We start from the raw sequence: 14,015 nt of genomic DNA on the forward strand, positions 1-14,015 counted from the left end.
TGGATGGGCTTGATGTTTTGATTGCGAGCGCTGAAGTACTAGATTTGTATTATGTGGAAGGTTTAAAGAAGGTGCTTCACGACAGAGACGGAGAGTGGTTTCTAGATTTGAAGTATCTTTACGTTAGTGTATGTAAGGATATGGAACATCTACTTGGCAAACCCAAATGGAGTTCAAAAACTCATGGACCATCTCCATTGGGCTCTTTTGGTAACTTGAGAGTATTACAAGTTGACTGTAGCTCAATGAAGTATCTGTTCTCCGCATCCACTGCAAGATGTCTTCCAAAACTGCATAAACTAGAAGTTATAGAATGTGAGGCACTGGAAGAAATAATTGGAGGTGATGAGGAATTTACGGATAAAGTTACTTTTCATCAGCTAAAAGAAATGGAGCTATTAAATCTACCAAATCTCAGAAGCATTTACGCCAATACGAAGAAGAAGACATCAATTACAGAGTGCAGCATGCCTTCCACTGTTAAACAACCTCTCTTCAATGAAAAGGTATATTATATATTTTCTGGAAATTGTTTGTTGACCCACTAATTTGCCAAAGATCTTGCAAAGCAAAATTAAAAACAAAGATGGGTTAACAATTTTGATACAAAAGAAGGTAAAACCAAAATTAAGGAAAAATTATTAAGATTGTAGAGTTTAGAACTATATACATACACGTATATTTATATATTAGTTGTTATTCTGATGGGGCTTTACTTTATTGGGTGTTATCAATTTCTGCTTAAATAAAACTCATGGGTCCAATGATATAAATCTAGATAAATAAAAAAATAAAAAAACATACCTTTCATCTCTGAAAGTTTATTTGAGATTAAATACTATAAAAACACGGTTTTAATAACCAAATACAATGCATCCAAATAATCATGTATAATATCGAAACAATGCATTCCTATCACATACAGTAAAAAATTTTCCTACGCATTTAGACAAGTTTATTAACTAAAAAATTCTTTGAAAAAATAAAATAATAATCATGTCATCCCGCATGTAATAAGGTTAATTAAAAATTTAATTCCATTACTGTTGTTCTTTTCTTTTTCTTTTACGTGAGTAAAAAAATTGTGTTGTTAATTTTATTATGCATTCCTGATGTTGCAATTCAAAATTGGCTCTCGACTCTTGGGAGAACAAACAACCAAGTGCACCATCCCCGACTATTTTGTTGCTTCATTATGCTTTTCCTGTCCTCTAAATATAAACTATAATTTCACGGTTCTTGCATCAATTTTGTGCGATTTAAATTTTTTCCCCAACAAAATAGTTGTATATTAAAAAAAAATTATAATTTATTGGTCAGTGCAGTTAAGAGTAGAACTACTATGTAATATATATATATATATATATATATATTTTTTTTTAATGCTTGGACTATTTATAGTCACAAAGAGACATTTTCTATATTCTCTCTTTCTATTTAAGTTTAAATATTATACCTTGGGAAAATGCAATTTTTTTTATTATTAAGTGGACTAGTAGAGGTTAATAATGGGTCAACTTTTCAATGTATTGTGTTAGAAACTTACAATCTGGAATAAGTTAAGCTCATGTTTCACATGCGTGATGCATTTAATGTCACATTAGTCATTACATCAAATATAATTATAATGCACATATATATCTATATATATTTCTATATGTTTGTATATATATAGTGTATGGTGTATTATTTTGAAATTTAGATGGCAGATTGCGTCACATGATTTACGTACAAAATGTGTTTCTCATTTCCAATGAGAAAAAAGAGGAGGAGAGAGTCAAGTCAATAGTTGTGAATTGAATAGATAGTACATGTTGGCATCTGCCGGAGAGGAACAAGCATGCATTTAAGAGGAATTTGGTATGAGAGGAACAATCATGCATTTAACAGGAAGGTCAAACAGTTTTGAACTAGTCTATGTGATACTCTGTATATAAATTGGCTTTCTTTTGGAATATTCTTGGGGAAATATGGGGTCGATCTATTATTAGTTAAATGTAGGGCTCATTCCTATTGTTTATTTATAAGGAAATAGAAAAAATAAAATTAAAAATTATACAAAAATTGTTTCTTAGTTGTTCTATGGTTATTGATGATATATAAATAGTAGAGTATCTTCTTTTCATAAAGACTGTTTGGAATTGATGTTTTAAAAAATCTTATGCTTCGTTTGGTTGGAGGGATGAAAAAATGGATGGAAGAGATAGAGGGATGGATGGATGAGGAATCCCTAGGGAACGGAAGGTGTCTCCTCCATTTTTTGTTTGGTTAAATGGAATGGATAGGAGAAAGGATGGATGGGGTGATACTTTTTTTTGTTTGGTTGAATGGAAGGGAAAGAGATTTTTTATATTTTTTTTACCAATATATCCTCACTGTATAAAATAATAAAAAGTAGATATCCATTTGAATTTTTTTGAAAAGGTTAAAATTGAAAATTGCATATTGTTGGTAGTTATTCATTTTCTCTCTCCTCCCTTCCCCCCAAAATTGGGCGGATAGAAAAACATGAAGAAAGGAGGGATGAAGCATCCCTCCTTGCTTCCTCCCTCTCTTCCCATCCCTCCAACTAAACAAGAAAAGCCTAATCCATCTCTCCTCTCATCCATCCCTCCTCAATCCATCCTTTCAACCAAACATAGCATTAGTGTGGAGTGGGTTGGGAAAACTTACAAGGCAAACAATATATACATAATGTTTATTAGCTGACAAAATTTAATGTAAATGTGGATCACAGATTATGTTTCCTGTCTTGGAGAAATTGGTGATTGGAGGATTAAGTAGCATTAAAGCGATATGAGACAAGCAATTACTCCCAGTCCTGAAAGGTGGAAATTCCTTTCAGCATCTCCAACGGTTACAAGTAGGCCATTGTAAGGAGATGGAAGAGATTCTTGCACTTGAAGTTGTAAAGGAGAAGAAGAAGCAGAGGCAAATGACGAGATTCCCGTGTTCCCTCACTTAAAGAATATAAAACTTAAGGTCAGGCCAAACCTAAAAAGTTCCGAAGAAGAAACACAAGAATCCCGACTACAAGCCCTCGTTAACCACAAGGTACGTTATGTCCCAACTCTTAATTAAACATCCATACATGGGTACTGAAGATCTTTTTTTTTTCTTTTTTCTTTTTTTTCTTTTTTTTTTCCTGAATGTGGAGATTTTATAAATAAGAACGTACATTACAATAAGTTTAAAAGGGCATACCTTCTTTTACAAAACATGAGCTAGAATAAGCCCATTTCCAGTAGTCACCAAACAACATTAAAAACATTATAATGAAAAATTAGTTAACAAATCATGTAAACTAAAATTGAGATAAGCAGACACATCCCAAATGATGGATTGAACAACATACTCAGCCTCATCTTTGCATCCATTGTGGAGGGCTGAGTTTCTCATTAACCAAATCTTCCATATAGTAGCAGCGAAGAGAGCACACAAAATCATGGACTTAGTATTATGAATGTTAGTTTGCACCACAAACCAATCCACAATCTCACTAAGAGAGCTGACCCTCGGCCACTGCAAATTAATCAAAATGAACAACTTACTCCAAATTGCTTTGGCTTACACACAATTACAGAAAATGTGATCATTAGTGTCTTCATACCCAAAGCAGTTGTGGCAGATAGCTGTTAGGATAAATCCTCTCTTCTGAAGGTTAACCAGGGATAAATTCTTGTTATGCAAAATGATACTGACTCCCACTGAAACCCTTGGTTTGCAGCCTTTCCAATAGAGTTTGCTCCAATTAACTTTCTGTTTTTTAGCTCTACAAACATTCCATACAGACTTTAATGAAAAAACCCCATGCCTCCAAGAAATAGTATCAATACCAGCCCTCAAAGCAATTATATGAATAGCAGTTCGAACCTCAACAGCATAATGTAAAGGTATACACCAAATTCCATCTTCAATTAAAGCAGCCATTGTCTTTGCTCTATTAGTTTGCCTGAACATAGTAGCCCCAAATCTTTGAATCAAAGTTTGATTATCACACCAAGGATCTGTTAACAGTTTGAAAGACAAACCATTCCCAACCTTAAAATCAATATTATACAATAAAATCTATCTAGCTTCAAGAATTTGCTTCCAAATTGATGAGTCAACAGCCCTTGCAATCACATTCCAAAAAGAAGACCTTTTTAAATAATAGCATGAAACCATTGAATCCAAAGCTTGTCCTTTTTCTGCATAAAATCCCAACACAAAGTGATTTTTGCAGCATTTTTTTGGAGTGGCAAACAAGACTTGAAGAAAATTTCTCAAGTAAAATGGAGCTCTATTACTATCCTTGTGGATGAAGGGGGTTTTAACATCAAAAAAATCAAAGACATTGATTTTTGCAGCAAAATCAATGTCTTTGATTTTTTTGATGTTAAAACCCCCTTCTGTTGACCCTAAAATTGGCTAACTCAAGCCGATCTTAATTTGATGTAAACCGGGCGTGCCAGAACCAAATATTCGGTTCAAATATAAATTGTCAACTATAGTCCCTTTGAGAAGGTTGACTTTCAGACGATGCGAGGAAAAAGGGAACAATAAAATTCCTCTTTTGAGTTCAATAATGCTTTAGTTAAAAGGACTTTCCTAGTGAAAAATTATAGTAAAAGATTGAGAAAATAGAAAGGGGAGAAACATGGATATAGCAAGAAGAAAGAGAGAAATTGAGAGAAAGAAAGAGAGAAGGAGACGAGAATAAGAAGATAAGGATAAAGAGAAAGAAGAAATAGCAAGGATGCTATTTATAGAAAAGCTTGAGACAGCAAATAAATAATAATAATGATTCTGAGGGTGCTGGACCTCTTACAGTGAATACTTCTACAATTATTTATAGAAGTCATAAAGAGTCCTAAAATGAATAACTACGTAAAAAGATAGAATTAATTCCTAAACAAACTCTATTAGATAAGACATATCATATCCAAGGTGCCAACTCTTTTGAAGAGATTACATATTCTGATAAAATCCTTCTTGATGTCACTTCCCTGTAAATTCATCGTAGTTGAAAATATACGATGATATATCTCCTCCTTTATCTCCCACAAGATAAGAATAATTAAGGATAATAACATTTCTACTTGATCCAAAACTCTTATAATAAATTCTTAATTATCTCTTTTAACAATTCTAATTATCCCTTCATAACCCAAAATACGTATATCACTGTTACATCATCATGCCACCTCACTGCCACGTAATTTACCAAAATGGGTGTCAACAATGCCCCCCAATTTTAAATGTCTTATCGGTTATCGGTCGCTCAAGCCGATAAGATATTTGAAATTTAAAATATATTGGAGGGAAATTAATGGCTGAGCTAATCACTTAGAATAAGGTTGCAAATCAACGAGTTCCAAAGCTTTATTTCTTCTGAATCACCCCTAAGATGATCTTTATTTCATATTAGCCAAATCTGCCGATTTAGGCTTCTTCCTAGATTCTTGTAAAGTTTGCCGATATCACCTGCCCATAAACCCAGGAAGGATTTGCCCCCATGCATTTTTTAACTCCATTAGCAAATCATTATCATGATCAGCAGGAATTAAATTATTGTGAAGCGTCATTCTAGCCGATCTTCCTATTATCTCTATAACATTATGCCATGAAGGAGTTTTCTTAGCTGATTTCATTGCAGCCAAATTTACATTCAGCTCTATCGGCAGGACTGCATCATGCCCAAAAGTCCATTGATCAGTAAGCATTACCCAACTATAATCGGCTGGCTGAAGTGGAGCATATGGATTAACTAACTTTTGTTGAGGGGTCTGCAATCACATGCCCCCCGGTAGTCGCTGGTTTTTTAGCCAATTTTCTTTTAGCCAATTTTGTCTTTGCTGATTTTCTTTCAGCCGATTTTGTTTTAGTCGATTTTCTTTTAGCTGATTTTGCCTCGGCCGATTTTCTTAACCGATTTCTAAGTACCCTTTTGAAATTAACATCGATTAGTCTTTTTCTTCTTTTCTTAAAGTTGGGTTGAGGACAACGAGTTAAAACAATTCTTTGAGCCGATGATTGTTGTTGCCGATTATTAAATGCTATAATCGGCAAAGAATTCTGGTACATAGGTCGCTTTGCTTTCAGCCGATTTGTACCGTTCCACTCATCAGTACCAGGCTAATTCACCACCTGCTGATATTCGACTGTTGGAATTTGCCGATAATCGGCAGTCGCTGACTGATAATATTCTGGTAAACTTTGCTGTTGATTTTATGGTAAAATTTCTTGCCGAGATCGGCAAGGTTGAGCAATTTCGGTACTGGTTTTCGGCAACCTCTCATGTAACGAAGGTTGTGATACAGGGGTGATATACTGATTTACCACCTGGTCAGGATAAGGTTTCCTGTACACAGGCCGAGCACGTTTATGCCCTTGAGCTTCCTCGGCCTTTATAAGCTGAGCTATCAATTCTCTAATCTCCTGATCATTCTTCCTCATTTCTTGCTATTCTCTCTGAGGGAGAATAGGCATAACTGGTGGGCATTGTATTTGAGCCATTAGTGTTTTCATCCTCTGTTTACATTCTGGCCAACTTTCTTGTTGATAATCGACTGCTGAAACTTGTCGATAATCTGATGCTGAAACTTGCCGATAATCAACGATTGTTAGCGTCTGCTGATAATCGACTATCGGTACTTGCCGATAATCGACTGTTGGAACATGCCGATAATCGGCTGCTGAAACTTGCTGATAATCGGTGACTATTGGAACATGCCGATAATCAGCGGTTGTTGGCGTCTGCCGATAATCAACTTCTGTTGGAATATGCCGATTATTAACTATCGATACTTGCTGATAATCAGCGACTTCAGGAACATGCCGATAATCAGCGACTTCTAGAACATGCCGATAATCAATTGCTGGAACATGCCGATAATCGGTAACTGATTGCTGATAATTATCTGGCCAACCATATGGCTGATTAGAATATTGGTACATCGGCTGATTTGACTGATCATAATATTTGTATATCGGTTGAGAAGCCGACTACATATTTTTATTATAAATTACTCACCTAGTTGGGTCCCACCGGGCGTGCCAAGAATGTTGACGCTAAAAATCAACTCCTTAGATCCGATTCGGAATCGATATGTTGCGGGCTTTCCAGAACCAATTGTATGGTTCGAGTGTGAGTTGTCAACTTGTAGTCTCTTTGAGAATACCAACTATCAGGTGATGCGATGATAAAGAGAATAGTAAAACTCCTCTTTGAGTTCAAATTACCTTAATTAAAAGGACTTTATCAGTAAATAATATATAGTAATAATTTGAGAATAGAAAGGGAAGAAAATATAGATATAGAAAGTGATAGGGAAAAGAGATAGAGAAAGAGATATAGGGAGATAAATAGAACGAGACTGAAATAGAGAGGGAGAGAGATAGAGATAGTAAGGATGCTATTTAGGGAAAGTGCTTGAGAAAGCAAACAAATAAATATAATGATTTTGAGGGTGCTGGACCTCTTACAATGAATACTTCTACAATTATTTATAGAAGTCATAAAGAGTCCTAAAATGAATAACTACATAAAAAGATAGAATTAATTCCTAAACAAACTCTAATAGATAAGACATATCATATTCAAGGTGCCAACTCTTTTGAAGAGATTACATATTCTGATAAAATCCTTCTTGATGTCACTTCCCTGTAAATTTATCGTAGTTGAAAATATACGATGATATATCTCCTCCTTTATCTCCCACAAGATTAGAATAATTAAGGATAATAACACTTCTACTTGATCCAAAACTCTTATAATAAATCCTTAATTATCTCTTTTAACAATTCTAATTATCCCTTCATAACCCAAAATACGTATATCGCTGCCACATCATCATGCCACTTCACTGCCACGTAATTTACCAAAATGGGGGTCAACACCTTCATCCACATGGACAGGAATAGAGCTCCATTTTACTTGAGAAATTTTCTTCAAGTCTTGTTTGCCATTCCAAAGAAAATGTTTAAACCTCTTCTCCAGCTGATTTTTAATCCCCCAAGGAACTTTAAAACCAAACAACCAGTGATACAAATAGGAATACAGAACTGATTTAATCAATTCCACTCTACCAGCCAAAGACAAGTTAATAGTATTCCAATGAGCTAATCTGGCATTAACTTTGTCCAACAAGCTACTGAAATCACCTGCCCTTAACTTGCGATTTGACAAGGGTACCAAGGTATTTGAAAGGGAAATTTTCAGTTTGAAATTGAAGGATAATAGCCAGTCTTCTCTTGTATCTAACTGATTTAGAAAAATTAACAGAGCTTTTCTCTTGACTAACCTAAAAACCAGATGCTTCTTTGAATTTTTGGAACAATTCTGCAATTGCTTTTGCATTGAGATCTCAGACTTAACCACCAACAGAAGGTCATCAGCATAAAACACATGAGAAATCTTCAAACCTATATTGATCACTGATTTGCAAAGTTTAATCCTCCCACTATCTATGTACTCAGTCATTAAAGTGCTAAAAAATTTAGTAACTAAAACAAATAACAATGGAGATAAAGGGCAGCCTTGTTGAATCCCTCTAGAAGATGAAAAATAACCTGCAGGCACACCATTGCATAAAATAGAGAATTTTGGAGAAGAGATACAAGCTGTAATCCATTTTATCCATTGATCATTGAACCCATGAGCCTTTAGCCTGCTTAAAATAAAACTCCAATCAACAGAGTCATAAGCCTTCTTCAAATCAACTTTTAAAACCATATTAGAATCACCAAATTTCTTTCCAAAATCCTTTAACAGGTCTGAAACCAAAAGAATATTATCATGTAATCTCCTATTCTTAATGAAAGTAACCTACTCAGGGCCAACCAATTTAGGTACAACATCACTCAATCTATTAGCTAAAATCTTGGCAATGACCTTGTAGACCAAATTACATAAAGCAATAGGTCTGTAATTTGAGATTTTATCAACATGATTCAATTTGGGGATTAAAGCAAGGAATGTAGAATTGATACCTTGAGGAAATTGACTAGTGTTAAAAAAGAACAACACTTCCTTAATCACATCTGCCCCAACCACACTCTAATACTTTTGATAGAATCTAGCTGGGAAGCCCTCTGGTCCTGGAGCTTTGTCAGGATGGAATCCCATTATCACTCCCTTGATTTCCTCAACAGAAATAACACTATCTAGCATACAACATTCCTCTTGATTTAAGCTCTTCCTAGCTGGAGTAGATTCCTGTAAAATTCCCCCTCTGTATTTGTAAAGATCGGTGTAAAACTGAATCAACTACTCTTTGATGATATTAGGATTAGAGGAGACTTCCCCATTCACATTCTCTAGCTGAGTAATAGCATTTTGCCCTTTGTGTTATTTAACAATATTATGAAAAAAGGCTGTACACCTGTCCCCCTCCTTGATCCATTTTATTCTTGATTTTTAAGCCCATAAAATCTCTTCAAGATCAAGAACATGCTGCAGGTGCCCAGAGGCTTCCCTTTCTGTGTTTATACTATCTTGAGTAGCAGGCTACAAAAGCATCTCCATTTGAATTTTGTGTAAGCTATCCCTTGCTCCTTTAACTTGATCTGAAACACTTCCAAAGTTCTTATTCTATTATTTAACTGCATTCTTTACAGCCCTAAGTTTCTTTTGAAGGACATGGAATGGATTACCTGCCCTATGGTCTCCCAAGCCTTTTCCACAATATTCTTCATCTCTTCTTGCATGCTCCATATTTTCAAGAACTTGAAAGGTTTTGGCCATTCTGAACAGTTGAAATGCCAATTAATGGCCATTCCATAGTGATCAGATAATGAGGCAGGAGTAAAGTAAGCATTTGTATCAGAATATTGATGCAGCCACAAGTCATTAGTCAGTACTCTGTCTAGCTTGGCATTGATTCTAGAACTCAGATTTTGTTTGTTACACCAAGACCAATCCTCATTATTAATAGGGATATCATCCATCTTTAGATCATAAATAACACTATTAAATTCATCTAATCTGCTTTGAGGAATTCTTAAACCTCCCTTCTTCTCAGAATTGAATCGAACAATGTTCCAATCTCCCAAAACTATCCAAGGACCATCAATTATAGTAGCTTGCTCCTTTAATTCCTTCCACAACTCTGTTCTTTCCCTAACTCTATTAGCAGTATATACAGTAGTGACATAAACAATTAAACCAGATTGCAAATGCTTTACCTTTAACAGCATGGATTGTATATCTTCATGCAGTAAAATAACATAAAAAATGGATCCATTCCATCCAACCCATATTTTTCCCAAATAATTAAACCTCTAATTAGCTAACCAAGTCCAATGAGGACAAATTTTCTTTTTTATTCTAAGAGATTTACCTTCCTTAACCCTAATTTCCACAAGGACAGCTAAAACAAACTTTTGATCTGAAATCCATTGCTTAGCTTCCCTCTGCATTGGAGGTCTATTAAGACCTCGGACATTCCAAACCCCTAACATTCAAAGGGTTGTGATAGTGAACCACTGCCTACATTCTTTCCTCTGGTCACTCTATCTGAAGGGGGAATAACAGGTTTGTTTCTCTTCCTTGACTATTTTCCTCCTCCTAAAGTTACATCTTCTAATAAGATAATAGTCTCCAATTCCTTTTCTATTGTTTTACACTGATGGTCCACCTTAACCTTGGTTGGAGTCAAATAAGTAGTACCAACATCCCTGCTATCTGCATCCTCCTGCAAATCTTCGTCACACACACTATTTGGCACCGCAAAAGAATCCTCCTTCTCCATAACAACACCATCCACCTCTTGTACCTACTGCTGAAGGACAACCTCAGGTATATTTTCAATTTCCTTCTGGAGACTTAAGATACTTGGAGAATCAACTTTAGATTCAACATGTTGTTGTTGCTGGACAACATTAACCTTCTCCACAACAGGACTAACAACATTTTCCAACTCCTGGGCCATAACTTCATTATCTTCTAACAAGGCAAAAGATTTCTTCGTAACAATAGTATTATTTGTTTGCAGATCTCTCATAGGTATATTATCAGTAATCTTGTCCACAATCTCACCTTCGACCAACTTTCTCTTTTGTTTAACCACCCACCTATCCAAAGTTTTTCTAGGTTTGGACTGTAACACTTTCTTTGGACATTTGTCTTCTGTGTGATCCACTTTACTACAGAGTTTGCAAACCACTGGTTTCCATTCATATTTAAAAGATAAATCACAATCAGTGCTATATATGTCTACCACCATTGCTTCTGGTAACGATTCCTTAACTTCAACTTCTACCATAACTCTGACAAAAAGCCCTTTGTCTCTTGTAGTGTCGGGATCATCCGTATAGATAGGCCTTGCAAAGGATGAACATACTTTAGACACAGAAATCTCATTACGATAGTGAACAGGTAGATTGTAAACAGGTAGCCACACCGATACAGTTTCAAGGACTTCCTTATGGAAATTGACATTCTTGCACCACTTTTTCAAGATGATTGGCCTTCCTTCAAAAGTGTGGATCCTAGACAAAACTTTCTGGACATCATCGTCGTTCTTAAATTGCACCATGAAAAAGCCGTCCTTAAGGTAAACTAATGTGAAGTCTTAGGACAAGTATTTCTCCATAAAGGATTTGAATTATGGATAGTATGGCTTCTTTCCCATTACGTATCCAATAACAGATGAACTTCAATATGCAACATCCTCAGCCACATCTTCGTTTGTGATGGAAACTTTTGCACCACGACATTTTATGATGATATTGCAAGTTTTTAAAAGAAGATTGGGATTCATCAAAGAAACTACTATATGTAGGTTTACTGGGGGTAGGGTTTCAGCGTGAAGCTTTTGCCGGAGGTGCTCCCTTTATTTTTCATCTCCACAATGGTCTCTACACATAGTTGCTTATATCCCTAGTAAATTTACTAATTTGTTGTTTCACTTAATCAATTATATATTATGAGGTAGGATTATATTTATAGTATGAAATTACGAAGTTATATATAATCAATAAATATTTTGATTTTCTTGTAATTTTCTGAAGTTTTCTACATACTTCACTTAGCTTGGAAATAAAAATAAATGACAAATTGGATGCATCATTCCATATATGGTGGAATCATTAGTAAATTAGGAGCTTCCATGTGAAAAAATAATAAAAAAATCAAAAGCATTAGTGGTGAAGCACATGTTAATTTGTAATTAAGTGCATACTAAGAAGCATTTGGAAGATCTCAACAGGGTCAATGTAAAGACAATAGGGAAGGTTTAAATATGTTGAAAGCTAAGTCACATAAAACAAGAGCGAAAGCGGAGAACGTTAAATCTAAAAAAATTAAGAGCGGGAGCGCCTTGAGAACGCCAACATATTTACTTATATGTACTTATTTGCTCAATGCATTATTATTTTTATTTATTAAATACTATATTTTTTAATTTTTAAAAATAATATATTTAAAAGTAATGAGATATTATCAAATTATTATTTTTATAAATAAAAATTACAAAACAATAGTTATAATTTTTAATTGCATTCAATATCTTAAAGGCTAGTGGAAGTTTCTGTTGCTTCTTAACAAAAGGTTTCTACGTTCAATTCTTATTTTCTACCCTAACTACTTCTTTTTACTCATTTTTTGAGCCAAATAGCACCCGCATAATGCTAATTCGCAAATTTAACCAAACTCAAACGAATTCTAGTTTTGAATTCGTGAACTCTAGAAATTGAGTTTGTGAATTTTGTGTGAATTCGCTCCCAACTCAACAATTCGTGTGCGAAACGTGAGAGTGAAAGCAAATTGTGTGATTTAGGTTGAGAGAATGAAGCTATATATGCTTCCCTCCACACCCTTTTCTCTTTATTTTTTCTGATGACTAATATTTGAGTTACTAATATCATTGTAGTTGTTAGTAACACCATTAGATTGATGTTTTCGCAGGTCAGATTTCCTAGTTTGGAGAAGTTGCTGATATTGTAGGATGTTATTCAAAGATGTGGGGTGGGCTCCATCCATAGTAAAAAAAGATAAAATAATAATAAAAAATAATAATAAAGTATGCAGTGAATTAAATGCGTGCGGTGTGTGTAAGAGTGTGTGAATGTATGAGTGAAATAAGAGCGGCAGTAAGTAAATGTTTGCCCCCTCCCCCCAACAAAAAAAAACAAAAAAACAAAAAAAACAAAAAAACAAAAAAACAAAAAAAAAAAGAAAAACAAAAAAAAAAAAAAAATTGTTGGGTGAGGCGATAAATCTTGCTTATGCATACGGTTGTTTATCAACAGAATATGTTATTTGTTCTTGTAATTACTCTATGTTTTGTGCATCTTTGAGTGGAAATTTCCTTTAATTATTATTATTTTTTAAATAGTGGAATTTTGCCAGTTTGTCTAATAGTCTTTTTCTCATTTATTGTTGGAGGGTTTTTCCAAATTAAATACGTATAGATAAAAAAAAAAGTAATTTTGTAAATCCAAAATAAGAAAAAAATTGAAATCGGCTAAACTGGAACCAATAAGAATTTAACTGGTGTATCTTTTTCATCTCCATGAATTATGTACATATTACAAGAGATAGTACTAACATATCTATATATAGAATTATGATAAAAGGCTTAAAAGCAAAAAAGTAAGACAAAAATAAGCAAAAGAGAATGAAATTAACAACATTATCAATGAGAGATTGATTCAGGGATGGCAATGGGGCGGGGTGGGGCGGGGATCTCATTCCCCATCCTCATCCTCGGTCAAATTTTTTACTCCCATCCCAGTCCCCATACCCGTTTAATTTTCAACCCCCTCCCCCATCCCTGCCCCACCCCACCCCGCCTAGCCAAATTAGCCCCCGTCCCCATCCCCATCCCCGCCCCGCCCCACAAAACATTTTTTAAATTCCAATTGACCTTTAACAAAATCAACACAGCCATAATATTTTTCAACCTAATAATTTAATAAAGTTTCAGCACAATTATAATAATTTAAAACATGATTAGATGTTTGATGCACAACGATTATGTTTTTTCTCTATGCTGTGAGGGAATAGATCTAGGGTTTCACTTTCAAAAGTG

General features: G+C 34.6%; 1 protein-coding gene across 1 annotated transcript; it reads right to left on the reverse strand.

Annotated features, from left to right (window-relative positions):
* Positions 1–10,757: 10,757 nt before the first annotated feature.
* LOC132301643 (uncharacterized) lies at positions 10,758–11,519 on the reverse strand. Its single transcript, XM_059798881.1, has one exon. The coding sequence runs from the start codon at positions 11,517–11,519 to the stop codon at positions 10,758–10,760; it is 762 nt and encodes a 253-aa protein (XP_059654864.1).
* Between the last annotated feature and the right edge of the window lie 2,496 nt (positions 11,520–14,015).

This window comes from Cornus florida, unplaced genomic scaffold, assembly GCF_030987335.1.
Source record: "Cornus florida cultivar Cherokee Brave unplaced genomic scaffold, ASM3098733v1 CherokeeBrave_3.0.0_Hap2_Chr03, whole genome shotgun sequence".
Lineage (NCBI taxonomy): Eukaryota > Viridiplantae > Streptophyta > Magnoliopsida > Cornales > Cornaceae > Cornus > Cornus florida.

Coding starts and splice junctions, on each gene's coding strand:
- LOC132301643 (XM_059798881.1), bottom strand. CDS start 11,519: ATGGTGCAATTTAAGAACGACGATGATGTCCAGAAAGTTTTGTCTAGG.